Source organism: Homalodisca vitripennis, chromosome 8 (assembly GCF_021130785.1).
Source record: "Homalodisca vitripennis isolate AUS2020 chromosome 8, UT_GWSS_2.1, whole genome shotgun sequence".
Taxonomy (NCBI): domain Eukaryota; kingdom Metazoa; phylum Arthropoda; class Insecta; order Hemiptera; family Cicadellidae; genus Homalodisca; species Homalodisca vitripennis.
In genome coordinates this window covers 20,068,129-20,082,746 of record NC_060214.1, presented here as the reverse complement: position 1 = coordinate 20,082,746, position 14,618 = coordinate 20,068,129, and the positions used below count along the sequence as shown (strand labels likewise).

Below are 14,618 nucleotides of genomic sequence, written 5' to 3'. Positions count from 1 at the left end.
ATAGGTCTGTAAGGGCTTTTTATATCTACCTGATCAGAGAATTTGGCTTTTGTACATATACCAATACAACTTTACTCTGGTGATTCTTTCGAACAGATAAATCTCTTGCATAAAAACCTGACAGTAACAAACCAACATTAAGAAGTGTTCCTTGTGAGAACATACCTTAAAAAGACAAACATTTAATCTCAAATAGTGTTATAATCATTATTTTATCAAATTCTAATGAAATCTAGTAAACATATTTTAAAATTGAGAACTATGGTGATGCAAAAAGAGCGCCGGTTTTGATATATCAAATTAAGAGATATATTTTAATAAAAAAACTACAGATAAATATATCAACATGTTCATTTAACTTTCCAATTTCATATATGAAAAATGATATCATGCATGTGGCCTTCTCTACTGCACTGGCATGCAACAACTCTGTTCATGAAATTCACTATAACTGCACGACAAATAGAAGTGAAGTGCCACTTCCATTTTGCTGACAACCCCTTGATTTTTCCACCTTTGAGTCACTGATGTTTAGAGGTTTATTGGCATAAACCAATGACTTCAGATAACTCCATCAGAACAGAACATCTTAAACCCAATTGTAGAGAACAGCGATGTGTTGATTTTTACTGAGCCAACTCAATGTTCTGCTCAGTTCGGCCAGAACAACAATGTCCAGAACTTTTAAGGTCGACTGATGAACCCATCTCAAAGAACTTTTTCATGAATCTGCGAACTGTTGATTCATTAATCCCTAGATTAACTCAAAGTCCACTGACAGTATCTGCATATCTTTGTACACTCTGATAAAACGTTCTGACTATTACTTGCGCAAAAGTAAATTCTCTATGGTTGGATACAGAATGCAAGAACGGGAGAAATACCAGGTGTGTCAACAATCGCAATGTTTCCAGAAATAGAAAAGAGGACAAACATTGTTGCCAACTTTTAAAGAAATTTTACCAGTCAGCTTAAGCTCTTTTTCAATCACCCTATATTAATGATGAATTACAATATACTTGGCAAGGATGAGTAGAGCAGAGAAGAAAATTCTTCTTACCTAGACAATGATCTTACACTCAAAGTTGCCTTATTGATGGTAGAAAACCAAGAGTTATGGTTTACAGTGTCACTGATGTAACATAGTCACTTGCTTTGCTCTCATCATTACCTCCAAATATTTGGTATAGAACATTAATAACTTCTTCTTCTTTGGTATAGACTTCTTCTTCTTCTTCTATGGGGCGGTCTACTGCCATGCACTTAAGCTTCAAGGGCCTTTAGCACACCCCGGAAGCACTCCATGAGGCCTACCAGTCAACAGTTTCAGCAGTTCCACAAATTCACCACCCTTGTCCAAACTACCAAAGGTGGCCGTACCGCTCCCTTGCTATTTCAGGACAATCAAAGAGCAGGTGTTCAGCACACATTCTACATGCAGACTCCGTGAAGAAGCTTCCTCAGGTGACCATTCTAAACTGCACTGCAATCCTTCTCAACAGCACACAATTTCTAACTATGTGTAGAATATGTGTACTTTCATGGATTCTTTCCAATCAATGGACTCTAGAAGATAGTTTTCAGAGTAACAATCCCTGGCTCAGCCCTATTAATTCAAACCTCCTAAAAAAAGGAAGGTACTTTAAATTAATTTAAACCATTTACCTTCCTAATATGCTGACAAAGAGAATACATTGAATGAGAGACCAAGAAGAACTATTTTTTACAGTACACATAAGTGTTGTTCATGTTTACTTCCTCTTTGAATGGGCACATCAATAATTTACAAGCCTGATGAGTTATATGGATAAATGTTAGGTGATCTGCCTGATTACTTCTTGCTACTATCTTCATTTGATTTTTTTTGAGATGATGGATGGGTGTTATAGTAAGAACAAAAAGGAATAGGGATTACTCTTTGTTTAATTAATTCAAGAAGAGTAAATTATACATGTTTACAAATATTGTTATGACTTCTTTGGGTGAGGCTTTGGAAGCATGTTTTGTTCTTCGTACTGATGTTTAACAATACCGGCCACATCTGCATATTACCATTGTATTCAGATTAAAACACTTTACTAGCATAAAATTGCACAAGGATGAAAAGAGTGGGTTGGCAAAGGGCGGGTGTGAAGTAATCATAATGTCATCTGAACTACTGAATGATTTAAAACACAGTAACCTGTATGTATAACAGTTTAAACTGGGTTTATATACCAAAACCACATTATTTCTTATATAGCCCTTCTTTGGTTGTATGATGATTACATTGTATATTACAACATGCAATATTATTTTAAATTTAACTTGAATTTACTAAGATCACTCTCTCTGCATTCAAATTCTGATGATTTTTAGCCAGTATTTGAACACCATATCATAAAATATGGTGCAGGATATGTATTTTATCCTGGAACAAATTATTTCAAACATTTCTGAAGAAGTAATTATTAAATATGGTAAACTAAATTAATTTTAAAATTGATAAAAATCAATCAAATTCAATTAATTTATATATATAAAATCTGTTGTGGTCCTAAATTATAAAACAGTTCACAGGGAAGCAAATTAGGATTTATATGTTATTCTAAACCTAAACTTCTAATATAATGATTTTGGAATAGGAAAATATTTTTTACATTAAACTCATAGTTCTTTAAGATAACCCTTGAATATATAAAAAGTAAAAAAATACTCCTTGTACAATTTATAGTAATTTATAGTGGGCAATATAATAGGCCATTATTGTAATCAATCCCAAATAAAATCTTCTGGACATAAAAATGTGAAATTTTTACTCTATGTACATGAGATAGCTTCAGGGAGTGATGTTTTTATTCATATTATGTGACTTAAGGAAATTAAATTTTTTATTTCAATATAATTTAAGTAAATGACACGTTTTAAATATTGTTTGTCTACAATTTACATTTTTTTATAGATAAAAGCATGTACAGTTATTGTATTGTAATAATTACACATTTTTATTACAAAGAAGAACAGATAGTATCTTGGATGGACAACTTAAGAGAATAGTTTAACAGCAGTATCTATAAACTATTTAGGCTAGTGATAATGTGAGAAGTAGCCATTATGGTTTTCTTTATGAATGACTTCAAGAAGAACATATATTTTTCAAAAAGAATTTGTTTTAAAATATCTAGTACACTATTTTTGCCCTAAAGTTTTAATTTGTCTAGTATTGTCCTGAAAGTCTTTTTCCAGGTAGTTTGTAATTAATTCCTGCTAAGTTTAAGGGCCAAAGTACAAAAAAAAAACATTTTTACCTCACAATCGACTGAACAGAAGCTCTTGCTAGGTTAGAGAAGCAAATCTATTTCTGTTATTGAAGTTAAAATGGTCAATAAAAAAGCTGGCCAACTTGATAGTAACACAATGAAGCTAGAGTGGGAACAGTTGGTTCATTGCGAATTCGAGTTCAGCTCCATTTCACCTTAAGTACTAAGCAACATCTAAAATATGTTATATGTTATAGACTTGACTCCTGGAATCTGGAGTCAATATATGACTGAAGAGATCTCAATATTTTGGTAATGAAGAAGTCCAAAACAAACTCACAAAAAGCTACAGCAGACTCACAGCAATGCACAAATGTGATAATTTGGCTTTGCTATCTATGCCTTTTCGTGCACAAAGTTAGCAACTGGTTTTTTGTGTAACAGCTGTTCTCAACGATTTGGAACAGCTGACTAGTAATGAAATCGAGCAAAAAGGTCCGCTGTAAAGAAAATTGTTGAGCATTGGAATTAAACTATGTAATTCCAAGATATTTTCATCCACATTAACCCTTTGCACTCGAAAGGCCAGCGCAGCATTGGCCACGCCAAGGTTGCAGACAGCTCACGTTAGTTTTGCTCTAGTTTATCCTCGCAACTCGTGTGGCCAGTGCAGATGGCCGCACTACATTCATTGACAGCTCGGCGGCCATATTGTGTTCTTTGCCTCTCTAGATCGGAATTATTTTTCAATTTCCTCCTAGCTATTTGCATAGTAATTTAAAATGTTTAAAGAAGAAATACAAATTTATTTTAATCTCTTTAATAAATCTTTCTAATACAGAGATTTGGGAAATTTAACTATTATACGTATATTGTTAGCAAAGATATGTAAAACAGAGCTTTATAAAATGCTATAAAGTAACCTTTTAAAGTTTTGTTATACCCAGACATGAACTATATTAAATTTTTCTGAGTCTACATATTTTTACAAAATAAAACTTTTAAAAACACATATCTATGTGTAGTCAAGAATAGTTTGCAAATGTCTTGTAGTAAAATTTTCTATTTTTGTATCCCTTCTGTATCACTTCTGTAAATAGGTACACTACACGTAATTTGTCTTATTTGTACAGTCAATGTTTAGAGAAGAATTATAGGCTAATTTAAAATTTACTGTTTTACTTAAAAATGACTTTAAAATAAAGCTGCTCTATAGGTTTTAGCACTCACCATTTATTATAAAACAAAGAGAGTATTAGAAAATAACTGTTATGTTTAGTGGCCAGTGGTGCTATATATGCCTACATATGCCTTACGAGCTATGGACGTATTATATCTTGGCCAGTTCAGCTGAGATAACATTACAGCAAAAATTAATACACACTTCCGACAAAATGGTGGCGGGCAGGACAAATTATAAATACTGCTTTCGAGTGCACAGGGTCAAAGGTTCTCACCTCTCTTCCAGAGCCTTGCAGAGAGCCTGACTCTCCTCTAGCTGTAGACTGACAGTCATCACCTGCTGGGCCAGTTCTGCAGTATCTGTGTTGAGCAGAGTGCCCAGTCTGGAGCTGACCGGTGTCCCTACTGCCCCTGAGTCCCTGCTGCTCCTGGCTCTGTACACACAGACAAACAATTCATCAGACAGATGCTACTCTAACACAGTAAAATGATCAAGCTCCTATATACGTTTACAAGAATATTTATGTTCAATCTAAAACCATCAAATAGTACCAGATCTTGTAATCATGTTTTACTTCGAGTACCATTTTTACCAAGGAATCAAGTAGACATCAGTTGTGTTATCTTGGCCCAAAATTGTTTAGTAACTTAGTGAGAGTTTTTGGCAATGAGGTGATATTTGATAAAACAAAAAAAGTTAAAATCAAAGCTATTAACTTTGCAAAAGAATTTGTTTAAATGTGTGTTGAATTTGTACTATATGAAAGCCATATATATTATTTATACTGCTTGTTACAACTTAGACTATTTATTTATTTGGTTTGTGAATGTCAAACTATATTGTTTACCATTGCAATATTTATTACATACTATTGTTATTACTCCATTAGTTATTTATTGTTTGTAGTCAGTTGGAATGTTTATTTATTGGTTATTAAATGTTAAATATTATAGTTTATTAAATTATTTGTTATTATAGTTTACTAAATGTTATTGAATTTTAAAACATTCAGTTAAATTTCAAACCACCTAGGATATATATTTATTTGTTATTGATTGTCATTTCATTATTTTTGTACAGTGCAAGTAAACAACTTTGCAAAAGGATTTCTTTAAATGTATGATGAAATTGTACTGTTTGAAAGCCATATAATTGTCTATACTAATTTTGTTGCCACTTGGGTTATTTATTTATTTGATTTGAGAATGTCAGACTATATTGTTTACCACTGCAATATTTATTACTTATTATTGTTACCATTTCATTATTTATTTTTTATTTATTTATGTATTGTTTGTAGTCACTTGGAATGTTAATGCATTAGTTATTAAATTTCAAATTATATTGCTTGTTACCACCTAGAATATATATTTATTTATTATTGCTCGTAAGTTTGTACTGCTTGTCATTAAATTTTTTTTTACGTATTTTTGTTATTGCTGCTTTATTCTAAATTATACTATATTAATCTTATGGTATATTATTTGTTAATTTAAACTGCTTGTTGCTGGTTTGTAAATTTGGTTTAAGTGGAGAAAATGTACAAGAATATAAATTGGATGATGAACACTAAAAATAATTGCGTAATATGATTCAACTGAACTCCGGCACGCGCCGCTTGAGGTGCACTGGGAGGTAAATTGTATGTACGAGTATTTTCAGTAAATAAAGAAGATTGACCTTGACCTTGAACTTGAGAGTCTAAGTTGAAGATTTTACAACGTTAAATTATATAATCAAAACTCATAACTCAAAATAACAATGACATTAAAATTCATCTAATGATTCAGCTGGTTTATTAAATGCAGTAGTCAAGTGTTAGTGTCTTTATGTTTAATAAACACAGTACCATTGTTAAGGGAAAAATAATCCTAACAGATTATTGTATTGTTAGCTTGTGTTTGTAAAACATGACAAAGGAACATTAAAATAGACGACAACTATGGTAAAAGTCCATAAGATTTCTGGCACTAATGTCATTGCAATTTGAGTCACAGATGTAACGTTTTCACATAATGAATTCTCTGTCCTTTATATGTGGAATTGCAATTTGAACTTATCATACACTATTTCATTACAACGCAGAATCCACTAAACATCTTCCTTATTTATTTCGAAAATGTAAGATTTTAAAAGTCTTTTGGAGATATGACTCTGACTCACAAACTTGTCCAACATATTACTAAGCCAGATATTTGTGCTGTTTCAACCAAATTGTTATAGTAATTTGTATTGTTTGTGTATTTTTTTAATGATATATTATTTCTGGTTCAGAAGTTGTGTAACATGAACATTATCAATTAACAATACGCAAATTATAATACGCCAATTTGGAGAGATCTATTTGTAATGTTGTAGTATTTACATATAAAGCTGCTATTTTAAAAAATATGCTAAATCATGTTGGCTTAAGAACTTTTCCAGATGTATACAAGCTTCAGAAACAATTTTTGTTGAAATAAGGTCAGTCAAGAATCACTAGAGCTAATTTTTTAAAACAAATTTAGAGCGAGTCTATGATTGGACAACAATGTAATATAATAACAAATATATATTATTACCCAATATTGGTTACTTAGAAACGTCTGAGCTTAAAAACTGCCACTCTTCTAATCATTAGAGTTAGAAACTAATGAATTCCAGAAAACAAAACCAGAAATTCAATGGAATTTGGCATATACATTTATTTACTTTAGAGATCCACACTACAAAACGGATATGGTCTACTTCAATTATCTGACTTTGATATTGCAAAAGCAACTATTGAAATCTTAGAAACTATTCAACCAAATGTCATTGAATTTAGCATAGTCATTGATACTATCTTGTACAAAGGGGCTCACTAAGAAACTTGTTTACTTTCTGACTGCAGGGAGACCAAACCCAATTTTTTGGACTTTCAATTTAAGCATTTAATGATTCAGAAGACATTCTGTAGATGAGAATTACTTATGCGTGGAGCTGCATCTTGTAATACTGTGGGGATAACAGTTAGTATTCTACAGTTTATTCTAGTCACTTCAAAACTTATGAGCTGTAAGTAAATGATTTTATATGTGCACAATCATTCCAGAAATAGTTTTAATTGGAATAGTAGTTAGAGAAAAAAACGTTGTAGCCACAGCAATGTATATTGAAATTAATTTGGTTACTTTTTTTACCAAGACTGCTATAAGCTTTACCCTTGCGGAAATTCAACCGTTTGTGCAAAAAAACCATAATGGTTTTGATAATTTAACTCACTTTATACCGTCGTCTCCAGAAATCGAACATGACCTTTCCACTTCAACCGCAGAAGTGATTGTGCCTTTCTCCACTTCATCCAGGTAGTTCAGGATTGCTCTGTAACAAATACACACACACAAATTTAATTTACTGCAAAATAACTCTAATATATAAAATACAAAAATAAGGTTTTTATATAATACATTTTATGTTATTAATGGACTTAACTTACTTGGCACTTGAAGATTGGTCAGGAACTAAACTGTCTATCGGAGGACTAGCTTTGTACTTGATGACAGCTGAAGTTAAAAAAAAAAACATTAAATTAAAACTCACGCACATTAAAATTTAAAATCTCTCTACAATTAAGTACTTTGATTTAACTAACACTTCTATTACACTCTGCAAGTCAATACCCACTCTAACACATATCTTTAAATAAATCAGTTTTATAAATCAAACTCCAATCACTACCGACATGCATTCACAACGGCAGTTGCAAGAGTACTTACGGGTTTCTAGATCTTCTTTTTCCAGAACTTTGATCATCGTTACAATATCTTCGTAAGAGGATACACCTGAATCTTTCTCAGTGATTTCCTTAAAGAAATTACGTTTAATGTCAGTTTTTTATGTAGAATTAGAAAGTTTATGTAATACAAATTATGGTTAATGATAATGTTCGTAAAAACGTAAACAAATTCTACTTTTAAGAGTTTTTGTTATTTTATAAAAAATTTTAAACATTTTTGTGTGAAGGTAAAGTACTGACTGAATGATAAAAAATTATAATCATACAAAATCTTAACTTACCGGAGTTGCTGATGCGTCATAAGACATGCTTCTCCTGACTTTCTTCTTGGAGTTTTGTAACAGCTGGCGACCAACTTTGGATGGAGATTGTTTAGAGACAGGCCCTGGAGATTTCGTGCTGGGATAGGGTGGCACACTTGCAGCTCTACAAATTTCCTTGTTTGGTCTACTACCTCTTTGACCAAAGTCAGAATTCATGTTTTCCAAACTTCCATACTTTGTGTTCGCCTTTGGTTGGTAATCATTTGTCTTTTCCTGTATGGTCGATAAATTTCTTTCTACTGGTGATGAGGAAGGGGACCATTCGCTTAGAAATTTTGAGTTATCCAAAGACCTCCGAGGATTGGTTGAGTAGCTGTTTAGTTTTGTCTCACCGGTACCCAGCATCTGATTGTGTTGTTTATTTACAGCTTCAAATTGTTTTTCTCTTCCTAAAACACTGACATCTTCTTTATCAATATTGATGAAGGTTTTTGATTGCTTGTCTGGCATATCTACTGACTTCTTGGAAGAAATATGATCATGGTACAGTGCATCTTCTTCACCTCTCAACCTAATGGGGGGAGAGAGACTCGAGGTTTCACCCTGACGATTATAACTTGGCACTTTATTGTTATAATCAGAAAAATTATTTGATTCTTCCTTACAAATACCATTGTTACTATTTTTGGACGGTGATCTGCTTTTTTCATGTAAATCATCAACTGCAATTGGGAGCTCTCTGTTGCTTTCGTTTCCAACAGGAGTGGATGTAAATCTGTATTTGGATGCAGTAGTTTCCAAACTCACGGGGCTTGCTATCTCATTTATAGATAACACTTGATCATTGTGTTTTAAGGACTTTATTCTTCCTGGTTCTTCACTTTTATACAACTCACTATCGGAATAGCCTTTACGAGACCTATCTGACCTTTCTTTGCGCTCATCCTCTTTGTACAACTCACTGTCTGAATATAAGTTAACACTGTGAGACCTCAGATTAGAACTAGAGGGGTGAGCATCAGTCAGATCAGACAATGATAAGCGCTTGTCAACTTGTCCTTTCAAAAAGTGGCTGGACTTCTTCAGAGTTGCCAAATAATCAGGGGTCAAACACCGAATGTTTGTGTCCGAAGAGAATTCTTCTGTGACCACATCACACCCATATGGATCAGGCTCTTGAACAACTATCTTTGGTGACTTCTTTCCTTGGACAGAGCTGTTAGTTTTGGTTGCACTGTCATTGAATTTCACCACTGATTTTTTCACATCTTCATCGCCTTGTTTAGCGAACCTACTTTTCTTTACAAAAGTGCTGACATTTCCTCTACTTAGGGACTTTTCATTGTCGGACAGATCAGCTCCGTCGGTAATGCTCGTACCTGCATCCGACTGGTCAGTTTCATCCCTTTGCCCCTCAAAAGGAGTGACAGTCAGGGAGGTTCGTCTGATAACTTCAGATTCCAATATGGCATCTGGGAACCATCGCTGGAACTTGAGTGCGATGATGTCGTCCAAGGAATTGCTGTCAGTCCCTGCTCTCGGTTGTGGTGGTGGGGTAGGGGTGGGTGGTATTGGGGGTTTAGCGGTCAGACCCGGCTCTAGCTGTGCTGCAGCCCTTATCGTGTCTCCTAAGCTTGGTTGAGGACTGGGGGTTGGCGTGGTATCAGAATCCAACCCTTCGTTGATAGAGCAACTCCCCATCAGGCTTTGTAGCAGCTGGGATGAGGACAGAGTGTAGGTTGCTCCAAAATTGGGACAGTAATCTGCAAAATATGTAAAGATGTTCAATAGTCAGTCATGTCTATAAACAGACATATGCAAATTATATCAGTCTGGTTTCTGTTAAGTTTTCCATGACCTCTTAAACACTAATTATATCTCTATTTTTAAAAGATGATCTATCATTTTGTCCCATTTGTGCAAAAGGCATGAACTATTCTTAACAAACAAAATAAATAGGAGTCAATTCTAATATTACCAAATCTCTCCCAATCAAATTGTTTTCTGATTGCATAGTATTGTAAGAATCTGCCCTCTGACTTGTAACTCTCAAAATACAAACATAATCGTTTTACACCATTCTTGTTGATGACATCTGTACCTGGGTCATGGAGGGCAGGATCGGAGAACTTTGCGGCCAGCTTGTTGCGTCTGAGAATGGAGGAGCCGGCAGATTGCGGTCGACTCCATGGTGGTTGCTTCTTGGACCGGTTTCCAGTCTACATATGTCAACCAGTGTTGGAGTTATGTATTATATATCCAATTCTATAATAGTTTTTGTACTTATATTGCCATGCACACATCCAGCACTTAGGGAAGATATAACAACGTATTATGAATATATATGAATTATACTGTTGTACGTGACTATAAAACTTATGAATTACAAACACAAGTTCAAGTACCAAATCCAATTTCAATAAATTTGAAAATTATTCTAAAAATTAGTGTGTTTCATAGGTCAAGCCAAAAAATTCTACAGCATATTGTAAAAATGGCCCATAATGCTTCTTCCAAGCCAAATTACTTTTACAGTTTACTGTATTAAAAAAAAAAAACTACAATGTGTGGTTACCACATTGAAGAAAGATCTAGGAATGTGCAACTGGAGTATTTATTTCAATTCAGATTTTTTATTGCAGGGAAAAGTCATAATTCAGTCATCATTGCAGAAACAACATTATAAATGTAAGATGATAGGGTGGAATTATTACTTTCTGAAAAATCTACTGATCCAGACGAAAATATCTTCTTGGGACCATCTTCAAAATTACAAGAAGTTCCTAAAAAATATTTTGAGACTCCTGCTGCGATTGGAGCTACTTGACTTCGATTGAAGAACAGTGACAACACATATCCTCTCTTCTAATTTACTAGTTTTGAGCCGACTGTCTACATAATGAGAGACACTGATCAAAATGTTATGATCACAAACAATTATCCAGATAACTCAATCCAGCAGAAGTCCACAGGTGTTGAAGCTGAGAAATTTTCACAGGTGGCCAACTGAATGAAACAAACAATCCATCTGCCTGTGTTTTCACTCCACTTACAATCACAGGTTCTTGTATTTTAGATGTCCAATTCTACAAAATGAGTTGTTTTCGATTCCTCCAAGTTCTCCATATAGCATGCTGAACTTTGAGTGAAGAGTGTATTCCCTTGGTGAACTAAATATGATCAGTATTGTACAGATAAAACCAAACATTTTATAGAAGAAGTGCCAAAGTAAATTAAATTATTATTTGGATACTTTTCACAAATATTTAAGATGTGGCATTCCAATTGGGGTTTCCTCTCTAGGTGATTTGATGTGGAATGATTCTATAGTTTAAAATCACACCAAAAATATATGCCCTCTATAAAAAATGTTTATGTCCAAAACATCAAAGTAGTCTATCCCTATTACTTAATAAAAAGATGGATTCAGATATAAATCTCACTTGGCTAGAGATGAACTAACAAAATATACCAAAAAATATCCAAAGCTTACTCTGTATCCGAAAGATGGTGTTGCTGACATTGGTCTTCGTAAAGTACACGGCCTCAAACTACGAGCTATTTTCTTTCGGTTTGTAAGTTGATCTCTAGTGGTTGGGCGTTCTGAAAGGCTGATCTGTTAACAAAAAGCTGTATATAATGAATTGCAACAGACATTTTAAAATACAGATTAAAACATTTAAATACAAAATTTAGAGTTTTTCACCATTATGTTTATCCAATAAAGCGTTTGTTTGTTTGTAATTGTTCTTTGAATTGTTTTAATGCTGTAGAAAATGTCATGTGAAAAAGAAATGATTTTTAATCAGACTACATAACTAAGAAATGTGATAGAAATATTAAGGTTGTAATTATATTCCTAACTAAATTTGCTTTGTTTATCACTAAATTGACTGTTTGAAATCTGTGCACAAATTGTGCAAATAAAACACAAGACATACAAAATTTTAAATTCAACTACCATCATAATATTTTTAAAATTTAACGTATATTTTATGCTTCATTGAAAATACGAATGGGGGTATTTAGTAACACAGAGCTCAGTCTGTTGTAAACATGGTATGGTTTTAAAACCCCATTAATTTCAAGAATTGTGACGCAGTTTTATTGTATTTCAATATTTTTAAATTTGAGATACCGATTAACATAAAATCAGGAGCTACTTTTTTAACTGTTAACAGTTTACATTAGAATGTGACCTTTACTAGCCTAAAACAAAAATTTTTAACTTTCTCCTTCAAAAATATTACATTTATTCAGTGTCTAGATCCAGTTTTACAACAGAATATAAAAATCCTAGTAATTAAAACTTTCTACATGCAAAACTATGAATTCCAAACTAGTCAAAACAAAAATAAAGCCTTGTCTTTAATTTGAGTTTAGGCTACTACCTGATTTCCACTAAGTTCCAAATCTAAAGTTCTGACGTAGGCAGTGTTAGTCTTTCTCTCATGTTTGAAATCCATTTCATTGTTATCTGATAGAAAATATTTGTTCGGTATTTATCGTATTTAAGACGAGTTTTGACAACTTCAAGATAATATATTATATCTAATCACTACACGATATGGTAGCCTACATTAATAACAAAATAACACTGGTAAAAAAGCAAAGTTACTCCAGAATACAACTAAAACGTGAATCACCAGAACACAGGATACAAGTTGAAATAAAATCAATTATAACTTATCAAAACTAACTAACCTAGGCAACATAGACAAAACACGTCAGTTCTGTTGACACCGGTGCAACTCCGTTGCTATGGCTACGGGCTGTGCGAAACACTGCCTTTCGTATCACGTTCATTCTGTATGGAATCCATTACTGTATGGATTGTAATTTTTACAACGCTTAAAAAAAAGTAAAACCTTACCTTAAGTAAAGTCTTACCTTTTTAACTGATTATCGCCAATGGAATTGAGAGGATATATTTTGAAGAAGTGGATTGAAACACAGAGTAAGTCCTAACTCTACAATTAACCAAAACACTAACAATTACTTACCTTTTCACTCCCTTTCCAATATCATTCCAACACGTTACAAATTACAAACGAAGTGAGAATGTCAGCTGGCTGAGTCAAAATCCTGGAAATCACCGTTTTCGATGGCCGTCAAAGGTTCCATTCTTGATAACAACAAATTAGGTACTACCTGAAAATATATAAATAAAGTATGTGAGTAAATAGATTAGCGTATTCGTAAACAAATAACTTACACTTTGAAAAACAATTACACACAAGTTTTAAAATATGCTATTTTATCACCATTCATTTCGCCTAAAATGTGAATTGTTTATAGAATGTCCATATCTTTTATACAATTCATTTAATAGGAGTAATGTAGACTATTGTTAGAGACTTTCAATAACCTCTAAACATTCAAGGAACTCGTGAATTCTAATGCTATCTTATATTTATATCCTAAATCTAAGTAAATTACCACGTCCAGCTATAGAAAGTTACAAAGAGTGTTACATTGTCATTCCAAATATACACTCTGGAATGAAAAAATTCAAATTGAAATAGTATCGTCCGTTAAATTATTTACACGTTTGATTCATTTATTGAACGAATAGAACTAAACAATTTACTTAAAAGTAGATAAGAGCACAAGCTAAAATTGATGTTTAAATTATAATTATGAGAGTGTTATGGGGACACAGAGACTGAGATGAATGCAGTATAGCAATTCCTACCAGTGTATATAACCAAATATAGGGAAGTACATTTTAACAATATTTCAAATTTCGGACGAGTTTCAGCGAATTATGCCAGGCACATTGTCTATCGTCATTGAGTCATTATGATTACATTTGATCGTTTCTCAGGCATCATTTGTATATCATAATTTCAATGAACTATAGAAAAATCAAAATCATAGCCATATACAAAAATATATAAGATCTGAATAAACTACAAATCATTATAGGTGGACATAACCATTGTGATTAGGGATCACTTATTTAATTTTAGAATCTGTAAAAATCATCGACATTTTTATACTTATTTGTATAGTTTATAATATGTTAATTTCTTTCTTAATTTAAATATTTTAAAGTCCTATTTTGAGAATAATGTTTCTTTTTTATAGATAAATGAATTAATGTCTATGCGATACTATTATAATTTTTATTTATTTTCAAAGGTTTTCTTCCAAATGAAACTGCACACTATTTG

General features: G+C 32.8%; 1 protein-coding gene across 4 annotated transcripts in view; it reads right to left on the bottom strand.

The window, feature by feature from the left end:
• Positions 1 to 13,582, bottom strand: part of LOC124367400 (centrosomal protein of 131 kDa) — a 41,944-nt gene extending 28,362 nt beyond the window's left edge. The window contains exons 1-8 of one of the 4 annotated variants that reach the window (XM_046824187.1): positions 13,446 to 13,582; positions 11,936 to 12,058; positions 10,544 to 10,661; positions 8,461 to 10,205; positions 8,160 to 8,247; positions 7,880 to 7,946; positions 7,666 to 7,764; positions 4,697 to 4,855 (exon numbers count right to left, since the gene is read on the bottom strand). In XM_046824187.1, coding sequence (XP_046680143.1) covers positions 4,697 to 4,855; positions 7,666 to 7,764; positions 7,880 to 7,946; positions 8,160 to 8,247; positions 8,461 to 10,205; positions 10,544 to 10,661; positions 11,936 to 11,965 — 2,306 coding nt within the window. In that variant the 5' untranslated portion in view covers positions 11,966 to 12,058; positions 13,446 to 13,582. The other 3 variants (XM_046824188.1, XM_046824186.1, XM_046824190.1) reach the window with 3 other exon arrangements.
• Between the last annotated feature and the right edge of the window lie 1,036 nt (positions 13,583 to 14,618).